At 31.4% G+C, this 14372-nt stretch overlaps 1 protein-coding gene across 9 annotated transcripts in view; it reads left to right on the forward strand.

The window, feature by feature from the left end:
• The window catches only part of LOC121962852 (peripheral plasma membrane protein CASK), an 82059-nt gene that overhangs the window by 51075 nt on the left and 16612 nt on the right, over positions 1–14372 (forward strand). For 6 of the 9 annotated variants that reach the window (XM_042513160.1, XM_042513164.1, XM_042513161.1 and 3 more), the window contains 2 exons: positions 146–261; positions 2634–2714. In XM_042513160.1, coding sequence (XP_042369094.1) covers positions 146–261; positions 2634–2714 — 197 coding nt within the window. The remainder of the gene's footprint in view (positions 1–145; positions 262–2633; positions 2715–14372) is intronic. The other 3 variants (XM_042513162.1, XM_042513166.1, XM_042513168.1) reach the window with 1 other exon arrangement.

A 14372-nucleotide genomic window follows, 5' to 3' on the forward strand; every position in this document is an offset into this window, starting at 1 on the left:
TACCTTCAGTGACAGAAACCATCTTTGGAAAGAAATTGTTGAACGTGTACTCTGAGTTTTTGGTTTGGCCTATGACCATTCACTAAGATGGAGGGGTGGGCTTGAGTACCACACAGTTTACTATATGTAGATGTGCTTCTTTTAGGCGTGTGGCGTGTATAGCAATGGAGAAGACCAAACAGGAACAGCAGGCCAGTTGTACCTGGTTTGGCAAGAAGAAGAAACAATACAAGGACAAGTACCTGGCGAAGCACAATGCAGGTAAGACAACAATCATGGTAGCATACAAATGGTGCAGCAGAGCTAAGATAACCCACCACAAGCATTTCTTTTGATAGCAAAAACAAAACAGTGTCACGCAAAGAAGTGCTTGATGTGGCTGTGAAGTTGACTCTCATTACAGTGACAGGGTTGCAAGTTATTAGGGGTCTAACAGTTATCAAATTCACGGTTTGGCACGATACAGTGGTGGTACAGTTCAATACGCTTTTGGTACAGCAAAAACGCCATTTTTATTTGTTAAAACTAACATAGTCATCTTTTTTGACTTTAAATGATGATGGAGCAATACCTGACTCAGCTTCTAAAGCAAAAAAAATCTGTTTTTGAAATGCCAGAGAAATCTTTTTATTTTTTAACTTACTTTAAAACTAGCATCATAATTTGAGCTTTTTTGTGAAATGAATCAGAATTGGCTACCAGCCTGCTGCAGTCAACCCTTTACACTGTGTGTGTGTGTGTGTGTGTGTGTGTGTGTGTGTGTGTGTGTGCGTGTGTGTGTGTGTGTGTGTGTGTGTGTGTGTGTGTGTGTGTGTGTGTGTGTGTGTGTGTGTGTGTGTGTGTGTGTGTGTGTATGCTGTGTGCTTACATTTGCTGCTGTAAGCAGTGCCCCAGCTCTTGTTCCCTGGCCCGCAGGATGTGTTTTGGATAAAACCACAGACTGTGTGCTGTGGCTGAGCTGCTTAGAAATGTGTGCTCTGTCTCAGAGCGCGTCATGCTTCAGCCTGGGGTCATGTGCTCCAGTGTTAGTTACTTTGGACAGTCTGTAACTGGTGGCGGCTCATTCTTTAACTCAGTGCTGTTGTTTTTTTTATCCACCACTCCCTTGCCATCATTCTCATAATTGACAGTGAAACCAAAGTGGCTCCAAATGGCAGACCTGTAAATCTACAAAATTGAGAGTGGTATATATCTTGTCAACAGTGCTAGAAAGTATCCAAATAGATTTTGTCAAGTACTGCAGTATCAGAAAGATATTCTATTTCTATTCTGGTAAAGTGTTTATCATCTTGTTAAGCAAAGTCGTACTGATAACAATTTATTAAACATAGTTTATGCTGTATATTTTATTTTCCAAATGCAATAGAACGGTTGGAGGTATTGCTGCGTTTGTAATGCTGACCGAACCGAAAGCCTCGTACTGAACTGTACATATGTGTTTATTGTTACACCCCTGCTTGTACTGTGTCATGCGTCCCTGAAGCAAAATATCATTTTGTAATGATACAGTAAGAAGAATGGTAATTTTGATTTTAGAGGACAGGTTTAAGGAGCACGAGGGGGTTAATACTCACATAGTTGCACCTTTGTTCAGTTTGTTGAATTGTTGCACGTCTGTTACATTTTCCCTCTAACAGACCTACTGCTGTCTTGATTTTGCCTCATTTTTCCGTGACTAATATTGTTGTTGTTGTTAAAAGTAACAGCTTTTGAAGTTTTATGGGTTTTTTTTGGTTCAATGTGTCTTCTTTTATGGTGCCTTTTTATTAACCCTTCCGCTCCTACCCTTTGTCCATATTTCATGCCGTCTCTTTCCCAATGACATGGCTGCATGTAAGTAACTCCAGACAGCTGGCGTCCAGCTTCTGTGTTTTTCTTCCTTCTCTTTCTGCTTTTTTGTCCATTTCCTAATGTCTCCTTGACTTTTGACTTTTATGATGGCTGTCTTATTTGGTTTGTTTATTAGCAATTAGCGTAGTTACAGTTTTTTAACCTGACCAAGGTTAATGCAAATAAGCAAGTTGTAATGCTTTCCCAAAGTATTGGACCTATAGCAGGTCTGCTTGGTGCTTGTTTGAAGGACTCATCATTTGCATAACTGAACTCTAAATATTAAAAACCCATCTGATTCCACACTTGGCTTGCCACATAGAAAAAAATAAGGTAGTTAATCCCTCAGCATTGCTTGTAACTGCATTAGGTTTTATTTAGTTTTTGAAATATTTGTAAAATATGTTAACTCAGTTACCCATTCATTAGGTAAATCCAGTTTAATGTAATGCAGTGTTTTGGTTTTGAATTGTATTTAGAGAGATGTTGACTCAACTCAGTGTATTAACCTGTGATGCTGTTGAATTTTATTATTGAGGTATTTAATGTTTTGTACACCCTATTCTTATCAATAACAGGGAAAAAACCCTACCGCCTACAGCCAACAACATACATTTGATGAATACATTTAAATATAAGACTTTTAGGTTTACCTCGTAAACTGGTGACTGAGTTTATATTTACCACTTCCTTCACAGTTCCCGTACAGAGTCAGCGTCAGTAACTTTTCCATAGGAAGATTCACCATGTAAACACCTCGACATCTGATGCCACGCTCACCTGATGTTTCTTCTGTTTTTCAGTGTTTGACCAATTAGATCTTGTGACATATGAGGAAGTGGTCAAAGTGCCATCATTCAAAAGGAAAACACTGGTGTTGCTTGGTGAGTAGACACATTTATTTTTGTCAGGCAGAGTCACCTAGGTGTAAGAGATTTAAAGATATCCCCTATCTGTCTTTATACACAGAGCTCAAGGAGACATCTTTAACTCTCAAATGTCATAGAATTAGCCAGTCTTGAAAAAGTAATTGTGTTGTGTTATGTCATAACATAGTTGTCAAAAAGGTCATAGTATGCCATGCACACTTGTGTTAATAAAAAAAAAAAAAAAAAAAAAAAAAAAAAAAAAAAAAAAAAAAAGTCTAGTATAGCATGCCATCAAGCAGTCAACGGATGATATGCTTTAAAATTGTGATAGGATAGTATAACATAAAATAGTCAAAGTATAATATGCAATAAAAAGTCATAGTATATGTCAAAAAAAGTCAAAATTTAATATGCCATATTGAAGCCACAGTATGCCATAAAAGAGCAATTAAATCACATGATAGAAATCCATAAAATAGTCACAAAAAAGCTCTCCAAAAGTCATCAGTATACCATAAATACTTTACAATTAATATGCCATAAAAAAGTAATTTTAAAAAGTCACTGAATAGTATGCTGTAAACTAGTTATAGGAAAAAATGCTATAAGAAAGTCAAATAGTATTCTGTAAACAAGCCAAAAAAGTTCTAAAGAAAAAGTGCAGCATGCCATATCGTAGTCCTTAATAACTAACCCCAACACACAATTTTTAAAAAGGCCCAAAAGATCCAAGTATTGCAATAAAACAGTAAATTAGTATGCTGTACACTGCTCAAAACGCAATTTATTAAAAAAAAGGCCTAAGAAGTCCAAGTACAGCATATTGTAAAATAGTCACTAATAACTCATGGTTCAGCGTGAGCCTCATACAGGACGAAGCCTCCACAACAGCTGGGGTTGTATTCTGACTGGCTGCCTCTTCGCTGCTGCTCGCGGCTGTCCTGAAAATTAAAAACAAACAAAAAGCCATAAGAAAATCATAAGTATATAAATCACAGTATGCCATAAAACAAGTATTGCATGCCATTAAAGTTATTGAAAGAAATTAGTGGATAGTATGCCATAAAACAGAATAATATTATGCCACAAAACATTCAAAAACTAACATACTAGAACGACGTAATTTTTCAAAAGTCATAGGATAGTATGCTTTAAACTTGTCAATTTAATTTAAAAAGCCATAAAAGAACCGATAAAAAGTCAGAGTGTAGCATACCATAAAATAGTCATTCAAACAATCATAGGATAATACATAAAACAGCCAGAATTATAATATGCTATAAAAAAGAGGTCAGATGATAGTATTCGGTAAACCAAAACACTGAAGTAAAAAAGCCCTAAAAAGTCCAAGTGTAGCATGTCATAAAAAAACATGCAAAAAAAAAAAAAAAAAAATTATAGCTTACAATAAAAAAAGTCTAAGTATAATATGAAAAAAATAATACTAATATGAAAGAATTCATTTGATAGTTTGCCATGAAATAGTCATAACAGAAGCGGTATGATAGTTAAAGTATAGTTTAACATATAATAAACAGATCATTAAGAAAGCCACATGATAGTCGGGCGACCTCTTACTCACATGGTTCAGGTGAGCGTCATCCAGGACGAAGCCTCCACAACAGCTGGGGTTGTATTCTGACTGGCTGCCTCTTCGCTGCTCGTCATCCTCCCCCTGTGCGGCTGTCCTGTAAAACACAAAGAAACAAACACAGAACCAAAGAACCAAAGAAACAACCCCCTCCCCCCACAATACTATTTTCTGAAGTCATGCCAGTATGACATAAATCAGTCAAAAGACACAGTTGTCAAAAAGTCATAAAAAAAGCCATACAAATAATTTAAAGTACTGTATGCTATAAAACAGTCAAAGTATTATATACTTTTCCAAACAAAAACTAGTAAAAGTGAAAAAACACCCAGAAAAAATACAAAACATGCTATCAAAATGTCACAGAACAGTTTGCTGTAAACTAGAAAAAATAGAAGCGTCATAAAAATCACAAAAAATCAAAGCATAGCATGCTATGCTTTGATTTATTCTTTCACTAGTAAAGCATTAAGCAGTTATTTATTTTAAAAAAATGAAAAAGGATTGTATGCCACAAAACTGCAGAAGAATATTACGTAAAAAAAAAGTTAATGGAGGGTATGCTAAAAGTACTGCTGTAAACTAGTAAAAAAGTGAAAAAAGCCCTTAAACGTCTGGCCAAAAAATAGTCATTTAAAAAAGTTCAAGTATAGCATGTAATGAACGAGTTAAAGGAAAGATGCTGTAAAAAGTCACATAATACTTTGCTAAAACTATACTAGACCAAATACAGGAGCATCATTATAAAGCCAGTCAATAGTCATAAACAACGTCATAGGATAGTGCACCATAAAACAGTCAAAGTGTAATATGCTCAAAACGTTTTTTTTTTTTTTTTTTTTTTTAAATTGTAGAACATTATGTTGTAAACCAGTACAAAAATGAAAAAAGTCCTACAAGTCCAGGTATTGGCTAAAAAAGTTATTATAAAAGTCATAGCACTTATTCTTTCACTAGTTAAGCATGCCATTAAAGAGTTAAAAAACAAAACCAAATTGTATTCTCTATCTTTATCTGAGCAGCAGTGGATGACTCAGAACATGGAAGATGGCTTTATATTAATGATGTCACCCTTTTTTTTCTTTTTAAAAAAATCAAACATTGAGTATTCAGTTCATTCTCTGTTTGACTTCATTTTAACAATTTGGGGGATTTTCAGGCTAAAAATTAAACATAAATAAATCATCAAGTTATTGCTTTGTTTGTCTGTAGTTTTTTGTATTATTATTGTTTGTTTGTGTTTTTTGCTTGGTTTTGTTTGTATTTTTTTGTTAGTATTTTGCACAGTTGTGTTTGTATTTTTTTGTTTTTTGATTGTGTTTATTTTTTTTTGCAGTTGTATTGGTATGTTTTTGCATGGTTATGTTTGTATTTTTTTCACAGTTTTGTTCGCATTTTTTGCATATTTTGCATGGCTGTATTTGTATTTTTGTTCGGTTTTGTTTGTATTTTTTGTGCTTGGTTTTGTGTGTATTTTGTGCTTGGTTTTGTGTCTATTTTGTGTTTGGTTTTGTTTGTATTTTTTGTTTGGTTTTATTTGTATTTTTTGTTCGGTTTTGTTTGTATTTTGTGTTCGGTTTTGTTTGGTTTTGTTTGTATTTTGTGTTTGGTTTTGTTTGTATTTTGTGTTTGGTTTTGTTTGTATTTTTTGTTTGGTTTTGTTTGTATTTTTTGTTTGGTTTGTTGTATGTAGTGTCTGTTATAAATGAAAACCCCCATAAAGATATTTTTTAGAAACTGTCATTAAAATAATTCATAGGACAGTATGCTGTCAAAGAACAGTATGCCATGAAATACTCAAAGTTTGATTTGCAATAAAAATGTAACTGACAATACTAACTGACGGGATATTTCTGTAAACTAGTGAAAGAATAATACATCATAAAAAGTCACGATATAATGACCATAAACAGTAAAATAGTATGCTCTAAACTGGTCAAACAAGTTTAAAAAAGGCTATTAAACATCCAAAAAGTTTAAAAAGTAGAGTATACCATAAGATAGTCATTAACAAAGTCATTGGATAGTATGTCATTAAACAGTCAAAGTTTAATACGCCTTTAAAAAAGTAGTCAGGTGATGGTATGTTGTCAACTAGTAAAAAAGTGCATTAGAAAATAATTTGATAGTATGGCCAAAACCAGCAGGATAATCTGCCATAAAAAGCAATCGGAGGGTATGCCATAAAATACTCAAAGATTAATATGCCATAAAAAGGTAAAAGGATGCTGTGAACCAGTCAAAGTGTAATGCACCATTAACCAGTCAAAAGATAGTATGCTGTAAACTGGTCAAAAAATCTTTTTAAAAAGCCATAAAAAGTCCTAAAAAGTAAAAGTATAGCATGCCATAAAACAGTCATTATAAAAGGTCTTAGGACAATATGCCATTATAGAAAAGCATACTATAAAATACACAAACGTTTAATGAGCAATAAAATGGTATCTTTAAAAAAAATCATTGGACAGTACGCTGTAAACTAGCCAAAGAATAATATGCCATTAAAAAGTAAAATAGTGTGCTATATACGGGTCAAAAAAGGTAAAAGATTTTTAAAAAGCCATAATAAAGTAAAGCATGCTATAAAATAGTTATTTAAACAGTCATAGGGCTGTATTTTATAAAAATGTCATAGTATAATGTGCCATAAAATAGAAAAAAAATGTGTTGTTAACTGCTTAAAACGTTTTTAAAAAAAGGTATAAAAACATCCTAGCAAGTTCAAAGAGTACAGTATGCCATAAAATAGTCATTCACAAAGTCATTGGACAGTATGTCATTAAAAAGTCAAAGTTAAATATGTTTAAAAAAAAAAAAAAAAAAAAAGCTCTAAAAGTCCAAGTACTGCATTCCATGAACTAGTTAAGTGTTATATGCTATCAAAACGTTATAGGAATGTTTGCTGTAAAGTAAATTAGACAAAAATAGAAGCTTCCTAAAAAGCCAAAAACATCAAAAATACCATGTCAACAAACACTTATTTAAAATAATAATATAATAACAATATATTATGTTATAAAAAGTAAATAAAGAGTATGCCATAAAATACTCAAAGATTAATTTGCCATAAAAAGGGAATTTGTAAGTCATAGGATAGTATGCTGTGAACCAGTCAAAGGATAACGCAGCTTTAACAAGTCAAAAGAAAGTATGCTGTACACTGGTCAAAAAAGTTATTTTAAAAAGTCACGAATAAGTCCTAAAAAGTCATAGGATAATACGACATCACTGTCATTTAAATAGTAATGGAATAGTATACCATAAAAAGAAGTGAAAATATTCAGTTTGAAAGAATGCTATTGGATATTAGCTATAAACTAATTGAAGTATAATATGCAATAAACAGATCATTAAGAAAGCCACATGATAGTCGGGCGACCTCTTACTCACATGGTTCAGGTGAGCGTCATCCAGGACGAAGCCTCCACAACAGCTGGGGTTGTATTCTGACTGGCTGCCTCTTCGCTGCTCGTCATCCTCCCCCCTGTGCGGCTGTCCTGTAAAACACAAAGAAACAAACACAGAAACAAAGAACCAAAGAACCAAAGAAACAACCCCCTCCCCCCACAATACTATTTTCTGAAGTCATGCCAGTATCACATTAATCAGTCAAACAACACAGTTGTCAAAAAGTCATAAAAAAAGCCATACAAATAATTTAAAGTACTGTATGCTATAAAACAGTCAAAATATAATATACTTTTACAAAAAAAGTTATAGGAAAGTATGTCGGAAACTAGTGAAAACGTGAAAAACACCTAAAAGAAGTATTGGATTCCATGTAGTAGTTAACTATGATGTGCTATCAAAATGTCACAGAACAGTTTGCTGTAAACTAGACAAAACAGAAGCATCATAAAAAGGCAAATAAGAAAAAGCATAGCATGGCATTAAGCAGTTATTTATAGAAAAAAAAAAAAAAAAAGGATAGTATGCCACAAAACTGCAAAGGAATACTGTGCAACAACTGTCATCAGAGGGTATGCTATAAAATGCTGCTGTAAACTAGTAAAAAAGTGAAAAAAAAAGTCATAGGATAATAGTTTTAGCAGAATGAAACAACAGCAGTGAAAGAAAAAAACATGTATCATGCTATAACAAAGCAGTGAAAGAATTTGCTAAAAAAGTAATTTAAAAAAGTCATAGGACAGTTTTCTGTAACTAGTCAGTGTATAATCTGCCGTATAAAGTAATCTGAGCGTATGTCATTACACAGTTGAGGGATAGTTTATTTAATCTGGTCAAAAAAAGTTTCAAAAACATACAAAAAGCAAGAACAAAGTTCAGTTTGCTGTAAACTAGTCAAAGTGTACTATGATATTAAACAGTCAAAATATAGTAGTAAACTGGTCAAAAAGTAAGAAAAAAAGCCATCAAAATAATAAAAAGTACTGTATGCTATAAAACGGTCAAAGTATAACACGTTTACAAAAATGTAGTATTAGATTATGAGCTAGTTAAGGATAACATGCTGTCAAAAAGTCACAGAGTAGTTTGCTCTAAACTAGACAAAACACAAGCATCATAAAAAGCCCAAAAAGTCAAAGCATAGCATGCCATTAAGCAGTTATTTAAAAAAAAAAAAAGGATAGTATGCCACAAAACTACAGAAGAATATTATGCAAAACAAAAAGTTAATGGAGGGTATGCTAAAAATACTGCTGTAAACTAGTAAAAAAGTGATAAAAGCCCTTAAAAGTCTGCGTACTGCTGGCCATAAAATAGTCATTTAAAAAAGTCCAAGTACAGCATGCAATGAACGAGTTAAAGGAAAGGATGCGATAAAAAGTCATAAAACTAGACCAAAAACAGAAGCATCATTAAAAAAAGCCATTTGGTCAAAGCATAGCATGCCATTAAAGAGTTAAAAAACAAAACCAAATTGTATTCTCTATCTTTATCTGAGCAGCAGTGGATGACTCAGAACATGGAAGATGGCTTAATATTAATGATGTCACCCTTTTTTTTTTCCTTTTTAAAAAATCAAACATTGAGTATTCAGTTCATTCTCTGTTTGACTTCATTTTAACAATTTGGGGGATTTTCAGGCTAAATATTAAACATAAATAAAATTTTTATTATTTCTTCATTTGTCTGTATTTTTTTTGTATTATTATTATTATTTCTTTGTTTGTTTCAGTATTTGTACTGTTTTTTGTGTGTGGTTTATTGTGCATTTTATGCTTGGTTTTGTTTGTAATTTTTGTTTAGTTTTGTTTGTTTGTATTTTTTGTTCGTTTTTGTTTTACTGTTTTGTTTGGTTTGTATTTTTTTTTTGGTTTTTGTTAGTATTTTGTGTTTGGTTTTATTTGTATTTTTGTGCTTGGTTTTGTTTGTATTTTTTTGTTTTTTGGTTTTTTTTTGTATTTTTTTGTGTTTGGTTTTGTTTGTATTTTTTGTTTGGTTTTGTTTGTATTTTTTGTTTGGTTTTGTTTGTATTTTTTGTTTGGTTTTGTTTGTATTTTTTGTTTGGTTTTGTTTGTATTTTTTGTTTGGTTTTGTTTGTATTTTTGTTTGGTTTTGTTAGTATTTTTTGTTTGGTTTTGTTTGTATTTTTTGTTTGGTTTGTTGTATGTAGTGTCTGTTATAAATGAAAACCCCCATAAAGATATTTTTTTAGAAACTGTCATTAAAATAATTCATAGGACAGTATGCTGTCAAAGAACAGTATGCCATGAAATACTCAAAGTTTGATTTGCAATAAAAAGGTAATTGACAATACTAACTGACGGGATATTTCTGTAAACTAGTGAAAGAATAATACATCATAAAAAGTCACAATATAATGGCCATAAACAGTAAAATAGTATGCTCTAAACTGGTCAAACAAGTTTTAAAAAAAGGCTATTAAACACCCTAAAAAGTTTAAAAAGTAGAGTATACCATAAAATAGTCATTAACAAAGTCATTGGATAGTATGTCATTAAACAGTCAAAGTTTAATACGCCTTTAAAAAAGTAGTCAGGTGATGGTATGTTGTTAAACTAGTAAAAAAGTGATTTAGAAAATAATTTGATAGTATGGCCAAAACCAGCAGGATAATCTGCCATAAAAAGTCATCGGAGGGTATGCCATAAAATACTCAAAGATTAATATGCCATAAAAAGGTAATTTTAAATTAGGATGCTGTGAACCAGTCAAAGTGTAATGCACCATTAACCAGTCAAAAGATAGTATGCTGTAAACTGGTCAAAAAATCTTTTTTAAAAAGCCATAAAACAGTCCTAAAAAGTAAAAGTATAGCATGCCATAAAACAGTCATTATAAAAGGTCTTAGGACAATATGCCATTATAGAAAAGCATACTATAAAATACACAAACGTTTAATGAGCAATAAAATGGTATCTTTAAAAAAAATCATTGGATAGTACGCTGTAAACTAGCCAAAGAATAATATGCCATTAAAAAGTAAAATAGTGTGCTATATACGGGTCAAAAAAGGTAAAAGATTTTTAAAAAGCCACAATAAAGTAAAGCATGCTATAAAATAGTTATTTAAACAGTCATAGGGCTGTATTTTATAAAAATGTCATAGTATAATGTGCCATAAAAATAGAAAAAAAATGATGTTGTAAAACTGCTCAAAAAGTTTTTTTTTTTTTTAAAAACAGGTATAAAACATCCTAACAAGTTCAAAGAGTACAGTATGCCATAAAATAGTCATTCACAAAGTCATTGGACAGTATGTCATTAAACAGTCAAAGTTAAATATGTTTAAAAAAAAAAAAAAAAAAAAAAAAAAAAAGCCGTGGGATATTATATTGTTAACTAGTAAAAAAGTAAAAAAAAAAAAAAAAAAAAAAGCTCTAAAAGTCCAAGTACTGTATTCCATGAACTAGTTAAGTGTTATATGCTATAAAAACGTTATAGGAATGTTTGCTGTAAACTAAACTAGACAAAAATAGAAGCTTCCTAAAAAGCCAAAAACATCAAAAAAAACCATGTCAACAAACACTTATTTTAATAATAATTTGATAGTATGCCATAAAAGAACAATATTATGTTATAAAAAGTAAATAAAGAGTATGCCATAAAATACTCAAAGATTAATTTGCCATAAAAAGGGAATTTGTAAGTCATAGGATAGTATGCTGTGAACCAGTCAAAGGATAACGCAGCTTTAACAAGTCAAAAGATAGTATGCTGTACACTGGTCAAAAAAGTTTTATAAAAAGTCACGAATAAGTCCTAAAAAATCTACCATAAAAAGAAGTGAAATATGCTGTTTGAAAGAATGCTATTGGATATTAGCTATAAAACTAATTGAAGTATAATATGCAATAAACAGATCATTAAGAAAGCCACATGATAGTCGGGCGACCTCTTACTCACATGGTTCAGGTGAGCGTCATCCAGGACGAAGCCTCCACAACAGCTGGGGTTGTATTCTGACTGGCTGCCTCTTCGCTGCTCGTCATCCTCCCCCCTGTGCGGCTGTCCTGTAAAACACAAAGAAAAAAAACACAGAAACAAAGAACCAAAGAACCAAAGAAACAACCCCCTCCCCCCACAATACTATTTTCTGAAGTCATGCCAGTATGACATTAATCAGTCAAACGACACAGTTGTCAAAAAGTCATAAAAAAAGCCATACAAATAATTTAAAGTACTGTATGCTATAAAACAGTCAAAATATAACATACTTTTACAAAAAAAGTTATAGGAAAGTATGTCGGAAACTAGTGAAAACGTGAAAACGTGAAAAACACCTAAAAGAAGTATTGGATTCCATGTAGTAGTTAACTATGATGTGCTATCGAAATGTCACAGAACAGTTTGCTGTAAACTAGACAAAACAGAAGCATCATAAAAAGGCAAAAAAGTAAAAAGCATAGCATGGCATTAAGCAGTTATTTATAGAAAAAAAAAAAAAAAGGATAGTATGCCACAAAACTGCAAAGGAATACTGTGCAACAACTGTCATCAGAGGGTATGCTATAAAATGCTGCTGTAAACTAGTCCAAAAAAAATTCATAGGATAGTTTTGCCATGAAGCAGTGAAAGAATATCATGCTATAACAAAGTAATTTAAAAAAGTCATAGGACAGTTTTCTGTAACTAGTCAGTGTATAATCTGCCGTATAAAGTAATCTGAGAGTATGTCATTACACAGTTGAGGGATAGTTTATTTAATCTGGTCAAAAAAAGTTTCAAAAACATACAAAAAGCAAGAACAAAGTTCAGTTTGCTGTAAACTAGTCAAAGTGTACTATGATATTAAACAGTCAAAAGATAGTAGTAAACTGGTCAAAAAGTAAGAAAAAAAAGCCATCAAAATAATAAAAAGTACTGTATGCTATAAAACGGTCAAAGTATAACACGTTTACAAAAATGTAGTATTAGATTATGAGCTAGTTAAGGATAACATGCTGTCAAAAAGTCACAGAGTAGTTTGCTCTAAACTAGACAAAACACAAGCATCATAAAAAAGCCCAAAAAGTCAAAGCATAGCATGCCATTAAGCAGTTATTTAAAAAAAAAAAAAAAAAAGGATAGTATGCCACAAAACTACAGAAGAATATTATGCAAAAAATAAGTTAATGGAGGGTATGCTAAAAATACTGCTGTAAACTAGTAAAAAAGTGATAAAAGCCCTTAAAAGTCTGCGTACTGCTGGCCATAAAATAGTCATTTAAAAAAGTCCAAGTACAGCATGCAATGAACGAGTTAAAGGAAAGGATGCGATAAAAAGTCATATAAACTAGACCAAAAACAGAAGCATCATTAAAAAAAGCCCATTTGGTCAAAGCATAGCATGCCATTAAAGAGTTAAAAAACAAAACCAAATTGTATTCTCTATCTTTATCTGAGCAGCAGTGGATGACTCAGAACATGGAAGATGGCTTTATATTAATGATGTCACCCTTTTTTTTTCCTTTTTAAAAAATCAAACATTGAGTATTCAGTTCATTCTCTGTTTGACTTCATTTTAACAATTTGGGGGATTTTCAGGCTAAAATATTAAACATAAATAAAATTTTTTTTATTTCTTCATTTGTCTGTATTTTTTTTGTATTATTATTATTTTTTTGTTTGTTTCAGTATTTGTACTGTTTGTGTTTTTTTGGTTCATAGTATTTTGCATGGTTGTTTTGTATTTTTTTTTTTTTTTTGTTTGTATTTTATTCAAGGTTCTGTATTTTTTAGTTTGTATTTGTTGGTTTGTATTTTTTGTGTTTGTTTTGTTTGTTTGTTTTTTTGTTCGTTTTTGTTTGTATGTTTTGTGTTTGTTTTGTTTGTATTTTTGTTTTGGTTTTGTTTGTATTTTGTGTTTGGTTTTGTTTGTATTTTTTGTTTGGTTTTGTTAGTATTTTTTGTTTGGTTTTGTTTGTTTTTTTGTTTGGTTTTTTTTGGTTTTGTTTTATTTTTTTGTTTGGTTTTGTTTGTATTTTTTGTTTGGTTTTATTTGTATTTTTTGTTTGGTTTTGTTTGTATTTTTTGTTTGGTTTTGTTAGTATTTTTTTGTTTGGTTTTTTTTGTATTTTTTTGTTTGGTTTGTTGTATGTAGTGTCTGTTATAAATGAAAACCCCCATAAAGATATTTTTTAGAAACTGTCATTAAAATAATTCATAGGACAGTATGCTGTCAAAGAACAGTATGCCATGAAATACTCAAAGTTTGATTTGCAATAAAAAGGTAATTGACAATACTAACTGACGGGATATTTCTGTAAACTAGTGAGAATAATACATCATAAAAAGTCACAATATAATGGCCATAAACAGTAAAATAGTATGCTCTAAACTGGTCAAAAAAGTCTTAAAAAAAGGCTATTAAACACCCTAAAAAGTTTAAAAAGTAGAGTATACCATAAAATAGTCATTAATAAAGTCATTGGATAGTATGTCATTAAACAGTCAAAGTTTAATACGCCTTTAAAAAAGTAGTCAGGTGATGGTATGTTGTCAACTAGCAAAAAAGTGATTTAGAAAATAATTTGATAGTATGGCCAAAACCAGCAGGATAATCTGCCATAAAAAGTCATCGGAGGGTATGCCATAAAATACTCAAAGATTAATATGCCATAAAAAGGTAATTTTAAATTAGGATGCTGTGAACCAGTCAAAGTGTAATGCACCAT

This window comes from Plectropomus leopardus, chromosome 24 (genome assembly GCF_008729295.1).
Source record: "Plectropomus leopardus isolate mb chromosome 24, YSFRI_Pleo_2.0, whole genome shotgun sequence".
Lineage (NCBI taxonomy): Eukaryota > Metazoa > Chordata > Actinopteri > Perciformes > Serranidae > Plectropomus > Plectropomus leopardus.